The following is a 16,973-nucleotide window of genomic DNA, read 5'->3' as shown; positions in this document are numbered from 1 at the left end:
ATACTGAAGCTGAATTACGACACTGTTTTGTTCTAAATATGCAGGGGGCTATGAAACGTTTGTGAAAAAGATAAAAAATGCTGGCAGTGGTAGGCAACTTTTTTTCAAAAAACGCTGGCGGGGAAAGGTTAACAGCATGACTCTGGTTAACAGTTGACCTTGATACTTAAATTCATTCAAGAATTTAAACAACACACTGTAAATTGATGGAGGAAAAGCTGTAGTTTTTAATACTTTTTTAAATCTAACTGCTTTAACTTCAAGCACCTCATACAGAATGGAATAGGCAGAGAAAAAAATCACAAGCTGTTTTATTTGATTAGTTGGTAGGAACCAATTGTAGATTGTTGTAGAATGTTATGTTATGTCATTGGTAATTTAAAAGGACTTCAGCGGGACACATTAAGTAGGAGTCAACAATAATTTAATACCACACGTTTAATGTATCAGGATTAAAACACATAATTGCAAACTGGAACTACTGTATTCAACATGGTAAATATGATCTGTAAGTTTTGTAATGCAATATCAGGCATATTTCTAAAACAGTTTCTAAAGTTTATTTGTATTATATATATATATATATATATATATATATATATGTGTGTGTGTGTGTGTGTGTGTGTGTGTGTGTGTGTGTGTGTGTGTGTGTGTGTGTATTGATTTCATTGAAAGTCACCACCCAAAAAAATGTATATACTGTATTGTTGCATCACTAAAGAGATGAGAAAACCATGCCTCAAAAAATATAGGATTATAGAATTACGATAGCATGGTTAAATACAATCACACTTTAAAACATTATTTACTAAACACAACATCACTGCTATTTTTGATTTCCAGCCAAAATAAAATTAGAAATAAAGATTATTTATTCATCATTCAACAATATTTCCTTAAAACAGGTTTATGAGACACAAATGTCAAAAAGAACAAAATTTATATAAGAATGCAGCTGCATATTCTACATATATTTCATATCATTAAGCTCCCTTACAGTGATATGAATATATATGGTTTCACTCTGCTACCTTGATGTCAAAAGCTACTACTCCATGAAGAGAAAACCCAAGGTAGAAGGTCACATTCTCATTTGAACTTGGCAAGGAGGCATTAAAAAGTGGAATGACTCTGATGTTGCTTTGATCAGATACCCGAACAAACAGATTTCCACTGTCGGTGTATCCAGTTACCCGTTTAAGCACTTTAACAACATCTGGGTTAGTCCAGACTTCACCGCCTTTCCACTTGAGGCGTCTCTCACTGAGGGTACCCTTGCAGAATTTTTCAATTGTGCTCTTGTGCACAATTTTATTTAGACCCCTTGCTTTTCCGAGGAGGAAGTGGGTGAAAATCCTTCCTTTTCTTGAGGCAGCAGATTTAATCTCAGAATATCTGTGAAGCGTTTTTATTACATTCGTGGCAATGTTGCTTCTTGGATCCTCAGGCCAAAATAACAGTGAAAGGAGCAAATATGTAGTATCTGGTAAGGCAGTTCTCTTTTCACTGCAAAACTGCCTACTGAGATCTTGAAGTTCTTCAATGGCAAGAATTTTTCCAGAGCCAGGTGAAGCACAGGAGAGCGCTATCTGACAGAAGATGAAGTTTATGAGCTCCGTTTGGTCAAGATCCCTTTTCAGGTTAGCTGGGAAAAGGCTAATTATTTCCTCAAGTTTTTCTCCAGCTCTTTGTTTCTTCTTATCAGAGAGCAGGTAAAGAATTGTTGTAACGTTACCACCTCCGAGTTGGAAAGACTTCATTTGTCTCATTAATGGGGTAACTGTGTTTGTATCAGAAGCCCCAATGTCAGCAATGTCACATGAGATGAACAACTTGGCATACACAGCACTTTTCCTGAGGAGCCATCTTCTTGGATTATTTACCGTTTCAGGCTCTCCTTCATCAAACTCCTCCTCATCTTCAGAACTGTAATTCTGAAAGCGAGCAAGATCCTCCGAAATACATTCCAGGGCATTTCTAATGCTATCTTTCATTCCTTTTAAAAGGCCATGAAACTTCTGCCAAGTTTTCTCTACTTCCTTTGGTATGTAGTCAGTGAGCAGGTAATTCATCAACTTCCTCTTTCCCTCTGAAGTAGAAAAAATGTCAACATATGACAGGAGCTCAAGCAATCGACATCCAATATCAACTTCTCCAAAATAAGAATTATTCAAGCAGACAGTCTGTGACTGGGGGCATTTTTCAGATTCTCTAAAAGTAATGATTCCTTTCAGAGCAGTATCAATGATATCAGTGACATCCTCTGGTTGAATATGATCTTTTTGGTTTATGGCATCATGTTTTCCATAGAACCACTTTTTGTATACTTGTCCCAGTGTGTCAAGTATATATGTGTGCTGTGGGAGACGAGACTTGGCTCTTTTAGCCCAAATCTCTGCTTCCTCAAAACATTTGTTTTCATAAAGCAGTCGTGCAAGCTGTTGAGCAACAAATGCGTCCTCATCAAAACGAGTGTAAGCCTCCTTTAAAAGGTCAATGGCTTTCTCCAGATCTTCTGTCTCGCTAACATGCTCTATTAAAGGAGAAAACCAACTGTCATTTGGATCTCCCTTGCTTTTTTTGGTCCGTTTGATAAACAGATCTCGGATAAACTTTCGAAATTCCTCTCTTCCAAATCTGTGGTCGAACAGCACTTTGTCCTTAAGGAGACTCATTGCTATTTCACTTTGGCTCTGATAGCTGGAGAGCTGCTTCAGAATCTCCTTAGCTATCAAATTGTGAATTATTCTCACAGAGAAGATATGTGTCTCACTAGATTTCAGCTGTATGAAAAAAAACCTGGCTTGCTCACTTAAGGAATTTTCAAATGTTTGGTGTCGAACTTCATCAGCCCATGACGACTCCGGACATTCGGCCATTTGATCCGATTTGTCAAAGTGAATTCCTAAACCTAGGAATGCCTCACAGTGTGATACAGACAGGTAAGAATCCTCAATATGGCTGTTCAGTAGTGCCACAAATTTGATCAACTGTGTCTGAAGAGATGAATGATCAATTTCCTTAACACATTTCTTAACACAGTCTGTGACATAAGATTGTTCAAACTCTTTACTCATGAGCACCAAAGTGAGTATAAATTCTGCTTCAAACTTCGGCTTGAGAGCCTCTGCTTTCTTTGAGAAGAGCTTCTTTTCTGTAGGGGATAGTTTGTGTGTAACTGCGACTGTGCGTAAAGGCAGTGTTTTACACATTCTTTCTGGATCAAGTGACCTTTTGCAGCAGAGAATGATGAAACACAGTTTTAATGAACTTATTTTCATTGTTGTGACTGCATTGCTTAGTTCTCGTCTGAGGTCATCCTGATAGTTAACATTGCAATCCTCCAGCAACAGAAGCACAGGTAAACAGGAGTTCTTGTCAACCTCCTCGTAATTCCAAAGTTGTACAGCATGCTCACAGACAGTTGCAGCCTGGTACAATTGCTTACAGCACATCGCACTTTTTTCCTCCAGTTCCAGAGGATCTGTCGTGCCACTGTACTTCCGCCACTTCCAGGTTGATGATATATGTTGATATTTTCAATGGAGCGTTTTAATGAGTCGGTCTGCTCAAGGTCTTCCAACATTTTGTTAATTTCTGCATATGCATCACGTTTGATGATTTCCCCACATTGATTTCTGTCAGCCAGCCACATATTTAACCAGTCAATTTTTCCTCCTTGATAGAAGTATCGTTCAATTTTTTGTATTTGCTCTTGTTCCATGAAATTTACATTTGTTTCATCACACTGGTCAACACGGACTACTTCTAAGGAGAGCATACTATCTTCATCAACAGGTTTTAAAAAGCACAGTCCATTGTTTGACACGGGCAAATGCCTTGTGGCCTGAACACTGGTGAGCTGAATGCTTTGAATTGTAGCATCTACATGACTCATTTGCATACCAACAATACTGATTTGTTCAAGCACATCCGTCGAGCAAGACACTTGGGCAAGGTTTGACCACTTCTTGTAATTCTCCCTTGATTCTGAGATTATGACTATGTCCTCATGGCCACTCATTTCTGCGTAGAATTCATGAAATGTGTCAACTAGGGGTTGTTCAAAGTCAGACGTGAGAATGAAAAGCACTGCAAATGATCTTTTAGGGAGAATCTCATTGCAGATCACAGATATAGCTCTTTTCAACAGTTTTTTCTTGTTTTTGATCCAGGTTTTTGCATCACATGGACACTCATCTCCAATGTAATCATTTCGACCATTGCAGAATATCCAGCTTGTTCTGTCAAAGAGCTGTAACTTCTTGACTAATTCAGCAGTGTTCTCCCTATGATCATAATCACGCAGGAAGTGCAGGTTTACGGCATGGTGCTCTTGGTAATTGTGACAAAGTCCAGATGATTTTGAGTCAGGGTCAAAATCAAAAACACAGAAGATATTCATGTGAGCAAGGAACTTGATGTTTTGTAGGTTTTCTTGATCAAATCTATTTGAAACAATAATGTAACGCAATGTTTTGTCCATGTATTTCTTCCCATGTGTCAGAAGGACTAAGAGTTTTCTTCCTAAGTCCTCTTTAACATTAGCCTGTATCGGATTCTGGTTTTCTTCACATTCTCTTTTTTGGTCAATGTCTTTAAGAGCTTGAATGAAACTGACAAGTTCATCTTCAGTAATACGTGTTGTATTAGGTCCAACTCTTTGATAATAAGCTTTTTGCTCATATTCAACTTTATTTGCTTTCTCGTTGAACTTTGGAATACGGGCACTATACATTTTTTTCCTCACAACGTTCACTATAGGAACTACATCAACTTCTACAATCCAGTTTTGGGGCTGACTGTCTCTGTCAATTACTTTTATGAATTTTGGGGGCTTGATACATTTTCTGGCATCAGAGTGCTGTGTTGGAAAACAATGTTCAATGTAGTCTAAAGCTTCTTCAAAGACCTCTTTGTCTTCAATGGGAAATCCAATTATCTCTCCATGTTTGTATGATGTTTTTGTCTTGTCCATGACCCCAAAGTGGATTGTGCCATTTGCACGCATATTCATGCACGCACATGCAAATCGAATGACTTCATTTGCAAATTTGATCTTTAGCTTTCTTGGTTCTAATTTACAGGCATTTTCCAGTGATTTATACTCATGACATGGAGTGATCAGATTGTCAATACCTGTCTCTGGTAGGAGTACGGCATGTTTTATGTAGCTGAAGTGTTCGTCATTATCATTAAATGTCCGAAATTTACTCTGTGGCAAATACACGGCTGATTCAAGAATATCACATGTAGAAAAGTTTTGTTCAGGAGTAATGTCATCACTGGAAGACACAATTTCATGTTTTGCTTCCTCTTTGGATTTCTTTTTATTTGTTTTTGACTTGTCTAGTTGTATAAGTTCATCTCTTTTACTAAGCAAAAGCTGTATTTGGCCTCCTCCAAAATCAAGTTCTTTTAAATATGATTTTGTAACAGTTAGAAGAACAGGTCCTGTTACCTCATCTTTCTCAAGTTTTTGTATGTGCTCTGGTTTAATCCCAATTGTCTTTGACCATGCACTTACGTGCTGTTCGTTCCAGTCCGACCATGGTATAGAACTGTAGTCTAAAAAGAGCAAATTATTGGACATTTTTAAAAAAGGGCATGTCAATACCAAATAAGTTGAGAAAAATAATGATTCACATTTTCACAAATTCACATTTTGAAAGGTCCATCTCTAAATAATTTAATAATCTTCATAAATTATGTACTGTATGAGTTTTAAAAAAAACCTGCCTCTAAGCTGTCAGGCTTTTGTTTAGTTTCATTTTGTTTTGGTTACATATTCTCTGTTCCCGTTTTGCCTGTGTTCCTGATTAGTCTCTCTGGTAGTTAATAGAAGGTATTGACGTCACTTTCCCGCAAGAACACGCCCCCCCTCAGCAGGACTGAGTGTCAAAAGAGGAAAGTGAATAAAAACGTGAAAAACCTGAAAAACGCGAATAAAACAAACGATTATCAGTTTAAACTAAAGGTTGGACTTGTGTTCCTTACAACTTACCAAAGATCCAGTGATCCACGGATATTGAAATGCTGCCAGGAATTGCATCTGACATTTATATGTGTCTGATTTAGATGGCGGGGAAATAAATAAAACAAATTTGCCTGTGAACGCGTTTTATAAATACAATATACTGTAGGTAGGACTAAATCCATAAGATCACTTATATCAATGTTATATATACAGTCGTGCTCAGAATTAATGGTACCCCTGGTAAATATGATCAAAACTGCCTGTAAAAATCTGTTAAACAAAAAAAAAAAGTTGTAAAAAAGGATAAAGATCTGCATTGTTTATCCTTTTGATCTTTCATTTAAAAGGAAATTGCAAAAAGTATTTAATAAAAGGGTACCAATAATTGTGGCAATGTGTTTTGGAGAAAAACATTTATTTCATAATGTGATTTACACTACACGTTAAATTATTTTACTTCAATTTAATGTTAGATTTTTGACGATTTTTGATTAATGAAAGATCAAAAGGATAAACAATGCATATTTTATACAGATTTAAAAAAAATAATAAAATACAGCTAAATTACAGTCAGTTTTGATTATATTTACCAGGGGTACCATTAATTCTGACCACGACTGTATATATATATATATATATATATATATATATATATATACTGTATATGTCACACACATACCCTCTATTAGTTCTTGCTCCTGTTCTGTTTTAACTTGATCTCCCCTGTGTATTTAAATCATGAGTTATTTCTGTTCATTGTCCCGTATGTTACGGATGTCTTCATCTTAGTTTACATGGAAGTTTTCTATTATTAATATTATTATTCCTGTGATTCCTAACTGGATCAAAGACTGCCTTTGTTATGGATACACATATTGTCTTCATTGTGCGTTTAGTGCAGCCACCAAGCATGAAATAAGCATCAAAATGTATTAATGCTCACCCATTCTGTGAGGAATATTCAAGGATCATATTTCAAATATTTTGAGCCATCATTGCTGAAACAAAGAAAAAAAAATCATATTTGAGCCATATCTATTTGAATTGTGTTACACTGATTAAAACACATAGGCTAACAAATGATGTTTATAGTTCAATTATAGAAGATCACAAATTAAGAAACGATCAAATGATGATTGCTTTGTAATAACAAAGGGAACAAACCTGAGATCATTTTTGCTTTGAAAAGCAAAAGTTGAACAAGATGCTACAGAATATGACTCAGCAAAGTCAGCTTTCTGTGTTACCTGGGGGACTGACTGAAAACAAACGGCACTTTGATAAGTTGTGAACATGCATTGCACAAGACTTATAATCTTGGAGGTTTACTATATGAACAGAGGAAAAATAAGTTGTAGGCCTGCATTTACAAGCTACCACAATATTTTTTATAAGCCTGTGTCTTTTTACATTTGTTCAAATACACAATAGCGAAACATTAGCAAAAAAACATTACGAAACTGAGGCAAATTCAAAACGTAATTAAAACAGTGATACAACTTGCATATACGACCCTGATTCACTTACTAAAGCAAAAAAACAACGTAGGCTACTCACACACACGGATGGACACGGTAGAGCAGCTCCTCTGCAGGTGAACTGAAGAAATGAAACCATCAGAACAGAGAACGTACATTACCAGGAAACGCCCTGTCATTTCTATTTTCATAAGTTTCATTACTAGGCCTACAGCCGGGCTTTTTTTCCCTTTAACAACCCATATTTACAATTTCACTCTTGGATATGGATTGTTGTTTTAACCATTGTTGTGGTCCTCATTAGACTTTCCCTTAATTAATAGCTTGGTTCCCTTTAATACAATTTTGTCAGTTTTACAACATTATCTAAATTAAACTACATTACAAAAGAACTGGGCTCGATTCGGTTGTTCTAAACTAAGGTATAATAATAATAATAAAATACCTAATAATAATAAAGTCACACATGGTCTTTGGGGTGTTTTTTATTAGTAAAAAAATATAAATAAATCCAGCACAGGTGTGTGGTCATATATATATATATATATATATATATATATATATATATATATATATATATATATATATATATATATATATATATATATATATATATATATATATATATATATATATATATATATATGGGTTATTGAAAAAAATATATGAAAACATTTTTTTTGGCACTGACAGAGGATTGACTTCCGCGTATAGGCTATAGCCTATCTGAATCTTTCCTTTCCTGTCTATGATCTGAATACACAAATACAATTTGTAATCACACAAAATCTTTGAATGTAAGATATTTAAATTTAAACCAAACACTTATACTTGAATCACAAATTCTAGCGCTAATTTCGACAACTTCGCTAACGTAGTGGGTCTGAGAGGGAAAAATATAGCCTATCTTTTTACATTTGTTCAAATAGCCTACACAATAGACATTACGAGACTGAGGCAAATTTAAAACATAATTCAAATAGTGATACAACTTGCATACGACCCTGGTTCACTTAAGCACAAAACAACGTACTCACACATAAGGATGGACACGAGCAGCTCGTCTCTGCAGGTAAACTGAAGAAATGAAACCATTAGATAGGCTATTACCAGGAAACGCCCTGTCATTTCTATTTTCATAAGTTTCATTACAGTCGGGCTTCTTTTTTTCTTTTTTTTTAACAAGACGGGCTTTTTCCTTTAACAACTTTCCTACAGTTTTTTTTTCTAACCAGCAGATTGCAGAATTCTGCTTCTACCACCAATTCTATCAATATCCAGAAAAAAAATCATAGGCCTATTTAATTTTGATTATCGCAAAAGTGTTTGTTTTTTTCTTCATAAAATGTAATATCACACATACATGCTAATAGTTTTGAGTAATTTTGCACTAAATTGATTTAAAAAAGTACTATATGTCCCCTAAAGTAAATGAAAAAAAAATATATAATTTGTATTATTAAAATGTGAATAGCTAAATACCCCAAAAACCAAGAGTGTAGCAGGAAACGAAGAGAATATGAGAATATGGTTTAACATGGAAAAGAAAGAAAAAGAATATAGCCTAGGCTATATAAAATAGAAGATCGCTGTATTTCTTTGTCATTTATAAATGGCATGTAGCTATAAGATTTATTTACTTTATACCATAGGCCTTCTTTAATCATGCTGTGTTTCTGTTTCCTGTCCTGTTTGCCAATTTTTGTAGTCCTGTATATCCTGTGTGATATATTTGTCTTGTCAAAGTACCAAGGGACATCTGTCTGCGGATAATGCGGTATGAAAATTATTCGAATAATTAAAACACATATGTTGCAGCTGCAAAATCTGTAATAGCGAGGCTGGAAATAATACAGACTCAAGTACTGAGATTATAAGAGCAATGAGAACATCACCAGTGTGCTATTACAGGAGAAATAGTTTGAAGCTACTGTTGAGTAGGCCTATCTGCCAAAAACAACTGCTTGTTAATTATTGGATTTGAGGGGGATGGAGACAAACACCTGACCTGACCAAAAGGGTGCATGCCAGTTGGTAAAGAGGAATAGCACAAAAAAATAAGTTTTGGTTGAACAGAGGATGAAGCAGTGTGAGACCTGCGCATATGTAAAAAGGAGTTTTGCCAAAGTATATGGCCTAGCAAGCCTATGTGGATGTTAGATTCATTAGTGGTAGATTTGGAGCTATAACTAAGACAATGAATAAACATGCCGATTTGGTGAGCGAGTTTACTATATATGTGAAGCATAATAAGTTAAATACATTTAAAACGAATTTTACAGATGGATCAAATCATCCAATAACAGGAAAACAGGTTTTGCAATATAGTTCCCATGGAGTCAGAGAAATGAGATATGCAGGCGGGCCTCAAATGACTTATATTGCCATCTTAGCCTTAGAATTAACAAACAAAGCTTTAATTTGTAGTGACTCTGTCTCTGTCTTGAGTCTGTATATGACCAATAATCTTTTGTAGTTACGAAATAACAATCCAATCAAGAATAAAAAAAAACAAGGATGTAATCATTCGAATCCAAGCGCATATAGGCATGATGGGAAATAAAAGGTTAAATACCCAAGCAAGCTTTGAAAAAAGAGATTAGACACATTAAGCTTTCAAGATCAGAATGGAATGGTATTGTATAGAAAATATTTTTTTAAAGAATGGCAACAACAGTGGGATCAAGAATTAAAAGACCAAAAAAACACACAAAAAAAACACTGACACTGTGGAAAGTATGGGGGATAAGTTGAATAGCACACTTTATATGTCATAGGGAAACATCAAAATGGATTTAGTGAACATTGTCAAATACCAGAGACATATGAAATAGAGAGGGAGGACAAAATACATGGAAAGAATATGATTAACAGTTACAGGACGTTGAGTAAAAAACATAGGCCTACTTGAATACAGTAGAGTAGACAAGGAAGGAAATACTGGATGGTTAATAACAAAAACAGGACTTATTATGAGAATATGACATGTTGCTTTGTATAGAAGTTAATTAACCCCCAGATAGTGGCAGTAGTAAAACATCAAGGATGCAAGTGGTTGTTAAAATTGTCAGGTTGTCCTTATTGTTGGTGTGCCCAGTTCTGTTTTTATTCGGTCCTCTTTTGTGTTGATGTTGTTTGAACAATATCAATTTTCAAACTCAAAAAAAAAGGGAAAAACATGCATATTAATAATATACATAAATATACATAAATAAAATGTAATTAAATCTTTTGTGGATATATTTTTAAAAAGATTAATGTCTATTAAAAAAACAATAGCATATTCAGTACAATAAACAAAAGCATAATCTCCACCAGATGTTTATGGGGGGTCATGGGGGGGATGAAGCATGTACAAAATCTTACAAGGAAAGAGACTCATACGTGACTTTATATAATTCACCAAAGTATTATCTTTAATTGAAGTATTTTATGGATGATAAATAATTCATTCTCATAAATAATTGGATTCTTTTTTTTTTAAGTTAAAGAGCGTTTACTGTTTTCCCTAGTTTGTTACTTTATTTATTTTGGTTCTTTTAAATAATTTTAATAAACGTTATTTACACTTAGATCCAACCCTCTGTAGCAAATTATCTCTATGAAATATTAATAATAAATCATAACTTGTTTTAATTGATGATGAATATTTGGATCAGTTAATCGGGTTGACTTAATGTAGCTACATTAACACTACAACCAATTACTCGGTTCATCCCGTGAATACTTAATATTGGTTATTAATGAATTAATAAAATTTCCAGGGCATGGGAAATGTCTTTCTTACTAACTAGAGCAAGTAATCAAGATCTATGATTAGTGACTCCAGGTATGAGCTTGAGACATGGACAAATTCACGTGTGACATGAACAAGATTTTATTAACTAGACTAAATATTTACACTACTTCAAAAAATACACATACATACAGTTTACCAAGGGAAAGAGAGCTGAAACAGAATACAAGAAATCAAGAAGTCATAGCATTGTTTGAAGTTCAGTAGATCAACCGCCTGAGCAAACTCTAACACGCCCTTCTTAGTTCTAGCACGCCCTTCTTAAAAAGGGGAAAGGATACTTGATGTATAAAATAATGAGACTAAGTTTGATACATGCATGTCTCGCCCATTTGAATTAAAACAGTCCTGATGCAATTTGTTGAAGCTCAAGTTGATCTTTGCAGATGTGGTCTTGATGAGAGAGAACCAGTGGTTGTCGGAGGATCTTTGGTGAATGGGCCGCAGCCGGGCGCAAGCTTGAGAGTCCTTGAGGAACTTCTAGTTCAGCATCATCTTCACATTAGGGCTTCTCAGGAAGGCCCAAGAGAGAGAGCCAGAGGCTAAGAGCACAAGAGAGCTAAGAGGACAAGTGAGAGCTGATCTTGTGATCAGTGATTTTTAAAGCATGAAGATGTCACCGTCTGGAGGTGCGTGAGCCAATAAGCGCTCCCTTTGGAGTTTTTAATGACCCATTGCATTCTAACAGGGCATTTGAATGTGTAATTTAATTGTTTGGTTAACCATAGTATGCAAGTCATGTTTCAGACCAAAATGCTTTTGAAGAGAGAATGAAGACATAGGCCAAACCACATAAAAGGAAACTCATGAGATGGAAAATTAGATACATTTATCACATGGTTATACAGCATATATAGGATTAAAAGGGTTCATTTATCCTTCTCAAGAATTAAGTCACAATCAATTCCCTGCACATTCTTTTGGGTCGTAAAACTTATCAGTCTTACTGTGTCCTGTAACAGGACACCAGGTTCTGCCAGTGTTGGCTTGATTTGGGAGAAGTTTCACAGACCTTTGTTGGGATAGTGAGTTTGCTGAATTATTCATTAAATATAACAGATAATTTGTGTGTGTGTCTGATTGGTCCAGACACTACACCTCCCTCGTCTAGTCTAGATGCCCAGGGAAAGTTTGAAACTTCAACATGAACACAGATTAATCATTGTTCTACATGAACAATGACAGTCTGGATGGAAAATGAACAATAAAAGGTTTATTCCAACACATTTATTATCATCACAGACTTGCTAAAAGTGACTCAGGCTCACAAAGGAGCAGTCTTGACCCAGGCAGCAGATTCACTATCCAAACATGCTATCATGTCATTTAGAAGATCATCACTCTCAGGACTCACACTACTGCCGCTGTGAGATTCTGTGAAAAAAAAAAAATCACATCCACTGGTTTTGGTAAGTACATTTCATTTTAAAATACATAATATAGCAAATATTAGTCTACTGAGTAAAATATTGAGTCTGACACATGATATAGGAAGAAATGAAGACACTGAAAATCCTATATTCTCTATATTTAAAAAAAAAAATTGTTTACTTATTGGCATCAATGGTTCCATGAAGAATATTTAACATCCATGGTGTTACCACAAAAGGTTTTTTATAGTAGAAAAATGTTCTTTGGGGAACCAAAAACAATTCTTCCATGGCAAAGCTGCGAAACCTTATTGAAACTTTATTTTTAAGAGTAACAGAGCCAAACACAAATATTGTAACAATGCCCATCAACCTGTAATTTTCTAAGATCTTACCAATTGTATGTTCAGTCAGTTTCCTAATCAAGGCGTTTGGGACATCATAGATGTTCTCAGTCGCCTCTGTAAAATGGAGAACAATCACAGCACGCTGTACGAAATATATGAATGTTTACAGTGTAAATGTATAATTTGAGTGTGTGGAGACTTGCCATGCTCTCCCTCATTGGTTGACCATTTGGAAGGGGGAGTGTCATAGATGACTTCTTCAGCAACTGCAATCAATCATTCGAAATCGTCATCAATCATCAAGAGTAATACTTTCAAACTATGTGCAATCATTTTTACCAATGAGTAAGTATACAGCTGGCAAGGCAACCCTTAATGCATTGCAGACAAGTGAACATTCTAAATTAAAATACTATATTATATTTTACAAAGAATTCATGAAAAAAAGTTGATTACACATACGTTTTCGCGCTGGTAGAACGTCATATTCATAGTCAGTCAGTATAAACTCCTCAGTACTTTGCTCCAGTACATTGTCTGTGCGCAGAGTTTCTTGAGACTCATCAGCATCTGAGGACGCAAATTATTGTAAGAGTCTTTCTTCATAGACATTCATAAATGAATTTCAGTTATTTATTTAATTATTTATTGCCTGTGATGTTTCCCAACCAGACACAAGGTTGGCAAGAATATTAATCTGCTAAATATATCTTAAAGTGATAGTTCACCCAAAAATGAAAGCTCCATCATAATTTACTACACTCTCTTTAATCTTCAAAACACAAATGAAGATATTTTAATGAAACCTTAGAGATTCCAATCTCTCCTTTGAAATTCCATTACACCAAAACTATGACGCAATATTGCTTTTTCACAATATAATAAAGGCATTTTATTATTAAACTTACAGTCATCATGAAACCAAAATGTACTACTACTTAAGAAACATTTTAAGCACGCCCCCTCCCTTCCACTGTGCTGGGCGTGACGTCACGAGTTTATATAAATCACACATCTCACATATTTCAACAGTTTAGCCTATCTTTATTATTATTTATTATAAATTTATTAAATAACCAAACTTCAGCAACATAAGGGCAGATCCTTTTAGCGCTGCTGATGACACTCGAGTAATCAAGTATTCCAATGTACTGTATATAAAAAAGCTTTTTTCGATTCCTCCGTCCTCGTTTCCTTTCCTCGCTTCCTTCCCACGCATCCTACAGGGGTGGAGCTGAGACACGAGGGAAGGAAGCGAGGAAAGGAAACGAAGATGCACAGATAAGAAATGAGAAGAGTGTATTATCACCCACGCTCCCTCTTGATGACTATGACGTCATCAACATGTAAAAAAAACATGCTACCTTAGAAGAAACCCCAATAAATGTTATTTTGACGCATTTTAAGAGAAATTTTTAAATATGTACATAATGAGCACTTTAATTTACACATTAATTGGTTGTGGTGGTTAACCTGCAATTTGGACTAAGTTTCCCCCTCCCTCTTGGATCAACATTCGCTCGATGTGACAACCTGTCACTCACACGAGGTCACAGCAATAACAAACCACCACTATCCAACAATCCAATCAATTTGCGATGGAAAAATTCAAGTCCCGTCCTACATTTTTTTCTTGTTCGAGAAGCTGTTTAACGTTAATAAGTCACAATAGGAAAACTATCACAGGAGAAAAACTCACAAAATCACAAATTCTGTTTCATGTCAACGTTAAAGGGATACTCCACTTTTTTTGGAAATAGGCTCATTTTACAACTCCTCCAGAGTTAAACAGTTGGGTTTTACCGTTTTCGAATCAATTCAGCCGAATTTCTGATATTTAGAAGAATATCAGTCACCAGACAGTTTCTGGTCTCATTGACTTCCATAGTACTATTACCAAAAAAAAGTGGAGTATCCCTTTAAGAGTGACAGTTTTGAATTAGAGAAGGTATAACAGAAAAGCATTAAAACTCAGCATGGAAGTGGAAGTGGAAGTGGAGAAAGTAGAATCATGAATGTGGGAAATACCAGTGAAAGACTGGAATGATTCTTGACCAATGGAGACACATCTGCTGTCCATTGAAGTGCTGCAGGTCTCAGTACTTGATCCTTCACACTGGCTAGACCGAGCTTCAGGGTTGTTATCTGGCACCAGCTCCCTAATCTCAATAACACACACACAACACATTCAGAGCGTTATAAATCTCATACAAATACTAACACTGACATGAAGCATATTAAAGTGCAGCGGTACCCATTAGAGACAGATCCAGATCTGTCGGGGCTATTGAGCAGCATGGCTTTCCATAGCTGGTCCATCCACTCCTGCCTGACATCAGCTGTATCTGCAGCCTATAGCATAAGATTCACAAATGGATTGCAAATGTTTATGGACTAAAGAGGCATAAAGAGGGTACTCATAATAACTCCTGTGCAATGCATGTTCCTTTTTAAACGAAACTATTATGACAGTCCTGTCTTAGTCTCAACAAGTGGTTGATGGCAGACCACATCCTCAAACAGATTATAGACACTCGATCTCCTGATTAACATGGAAACTCACCAGCATTTTCTTCTTCCCATTTTTCATTGTGATCTCAAATAGGTAGCGATTGTTCTCCGATCTGTTTACCTCCCGCACAGACTGAACCTGTTAAAACATGTTGTTAACATGAGCACTTATTTGACCTTCTAATCAGATTACCAGCATCTGCACAATGATACTCAGATAATATTACAAATCAACTTTACCTCATATATATAATATTGTCCCCTGAGGTCTAACTGTTGGGGTTATAGAAAAACAACAGATTAATAACCTTACAAATAAGAATATTCAGCAAAACAGCAATAATTTGCATTTTTAATTTAAAGCAGAGCTCTTCAACAGGTGGTCCATCTTTTTTATTTATCTCAAACATTACATTACACACACACACAAAGTCTGACCTCTGAGGACCATTTGAAATGCACTATAAAAATATTAAATCAAACACTTAAATACTTACAGCACTCCCATGTTTTTTAGTGTAGAAAAAAAGTGTTGTATTGTAAAGTCTGAACCAGTATGTCACCCACCGAAGCTTCTGAGGAAAATATATTAAATTACTGAGCAGAGAGATTCCCTCAGGTCAAGGTCAAAGTTTATTTCTATAGCACATTTTAACAACACGAATGTTGACCAAAGTGCTTCACAGATACATCAAAAGTACACATACAGTTAAGTAGAGCATATATAAATAAATACAATCTTTATAAGTACAAATTTTAAACCAAGCGACGTCACAAGAACTGCAACCCTGTATTTCATAGATGCAAAACGCATTTTCTAAGCGTGCATGTTAACTAATGAGTACTAATTAGATCATAAATTAGATAATATGATGTTTAAAACACAAATACTTTTTAGACTGTCTAAATGATTCCTCCAAATGACAGACATGAAACACTAGCAATGTGTACATTATAGTCATACCATTTTGTCTTTCCGTTTCTTCAGAAAGCCCTGGCAGAGCGGAGGCGGCACTCCTCTTCCAGTCGACATGCTCATGCTTAGTATTGGAAGCTGAAAGTGTTCACACTTTATCATTAACATAAAGCAACATCATGACTTCCCCTTGAAACCGTCACATCCTCACTTCAGGTTTTTGTAGAATAATGGGATGCTGTCCTCAGTCAATTGCCAACATATGGGGGAGGTTCTTGTTCATTTGCTTTGCAGTTCTCAATTTTTATTTCATTTTTACGCACCGTAATGTATGTAATGTATATCCCGGGGGGATATACATTACATAAAAACTGAAGTATTTCTATAACGGCTTTCAATGTTCACTATAATGTTATTTGAGTAGTTTGTTTCATAGAAATGTATTTATCTGCCATGAAAATAAAATAAATAAGTCAATTAAAAGGTAAGTAAATAGTAAGTAAAAATTATTTATTAACTATTATTATTATGGGGGGACAATTATTTGAGCATATATGATATAGTAATGCAAAAAAAAC

General features: G+C 35.3%; 2 protein-coding genes across 4 annotated transcripts; both read right to left on the bottom strand.

The window, feature by feature from the left end:
* Nucleotides 1–407: 407 nt before the first annotated feature.
* Nucleotides 408–8,555, bottom strand: LOC120489957 (sterile alpha motif domain-containing protein 9-like). The gene is given in 6 exon segments (XM_039687224.2): nucleotides 408–3,448; nucleotides 3,451–5,568; nucleotides 6,921–6,975; nucleotides 7,142–7,236; nucleotides 7,535–7,576; nucleotides 8,493–8,555. Coding segments are annotated over 3 exon segments (4,551 nt in total). The 5' UTR covers nucleotides 6,925–6,975; nucleotides 7,142–7,236; nucleotides 7,535–7,576; nucleotides 8,493–8,555; the 3' UTR covers nucleotides 408–1,019.
* Nucleotides 8,556–11,246: 2,691 nt separating this feature from the next.
* Nucleotides 11,247–16,922, bottom strand: LOC120489856 (uncharacterized). 3 transcript variants are annotated; one of them, XM_039687041.2, is made up of 10 exons: nucleotides 16,444–16,922; nucleotides 15,977–16,051; nucleotides 15,720–15,752; nucleotides 15,532–15,618; nucleotides 15,223–15,320; nucleotides 14,997–15,127; nucleotides 13,431–13,538; nucleotides 13,172–13,234; nucleotides 13,017–13,082; nucleotides 11,247–12,625 (listed from the first exon to the last, which is right to left on the bottom strand). In XM_039687041.2, exons 1-10 carry the CDS (start codon nucleotides 16,561–16,563, stop codon nucleotides 12,516–12,518), a joined length of 891 nt encoding a protein of 296 aa, XP_039542975.2. In that variant the 5' UTR covers nucleotides 16,564–16,922; the 3' UTR covers nucleotides 11,247–12,515. The 3 variants fall into 3 exon arrangements, with proteins under 3 accessions (XP_039542975.2, XP_039542976.2, XP_039542974.2); XM_039687040.2 differs by having other exon boundaries at nucleotides 11,249–12,625; nucleotides 15,977–16,054; XM_039687042.2 differs by lacking the exon at nucleotides 15,720–15,752 and having other exon boundaries at nucleotides 15,977–16,054.
* Nucleotides 16,923–16,973: the final 51 nt, after the last annotated feature.

The sequence above is a fragment of the Pimephales promelas genome, chromosome 3 (genome assembly GCF_988280905.1).
Source record: "Pimephales promelas chromosome 3, fPimPro1.hap1.1, whole genome shotgun sequence".
Lineage (NCBI taxonomy): Eukaryota > Metazoa > Chordata > Actinopteri > Cypriniformes > Leuciscidae > Pimephales > Pimephales promelas.
The sequence above is the reverse complement of the archived record's forward strand: the minus strand, read 5'-3'. Positions and strand labels throughout refer to the sequence as shown.

Excerpts from the sequence above, each read along its gene's own strand:
- LOC120489856 (XM_039687040.2), bottom strand. The coding sequence starts at position 16,563 with ATGTTAATGATAAAGTGTGAACACTTTCAGCTTCCAATACTAAGCATG. Across the intron at positions 15,619-15,719 it reads GACAATATTATATATATGAG|GTTCAGTCTGTGCGGGAGGT; the intron begins GTAAAGTTGATT and ends ATGTTTTAACAG. Across the intron at positions 13,539-14,996 it reads ATCATTCCAGTCTTTCACTG|ATGCTGATGAGTCTCAAGAA; the intron begins GTATTTCCCACA and ends TTGCGTCCTCAG.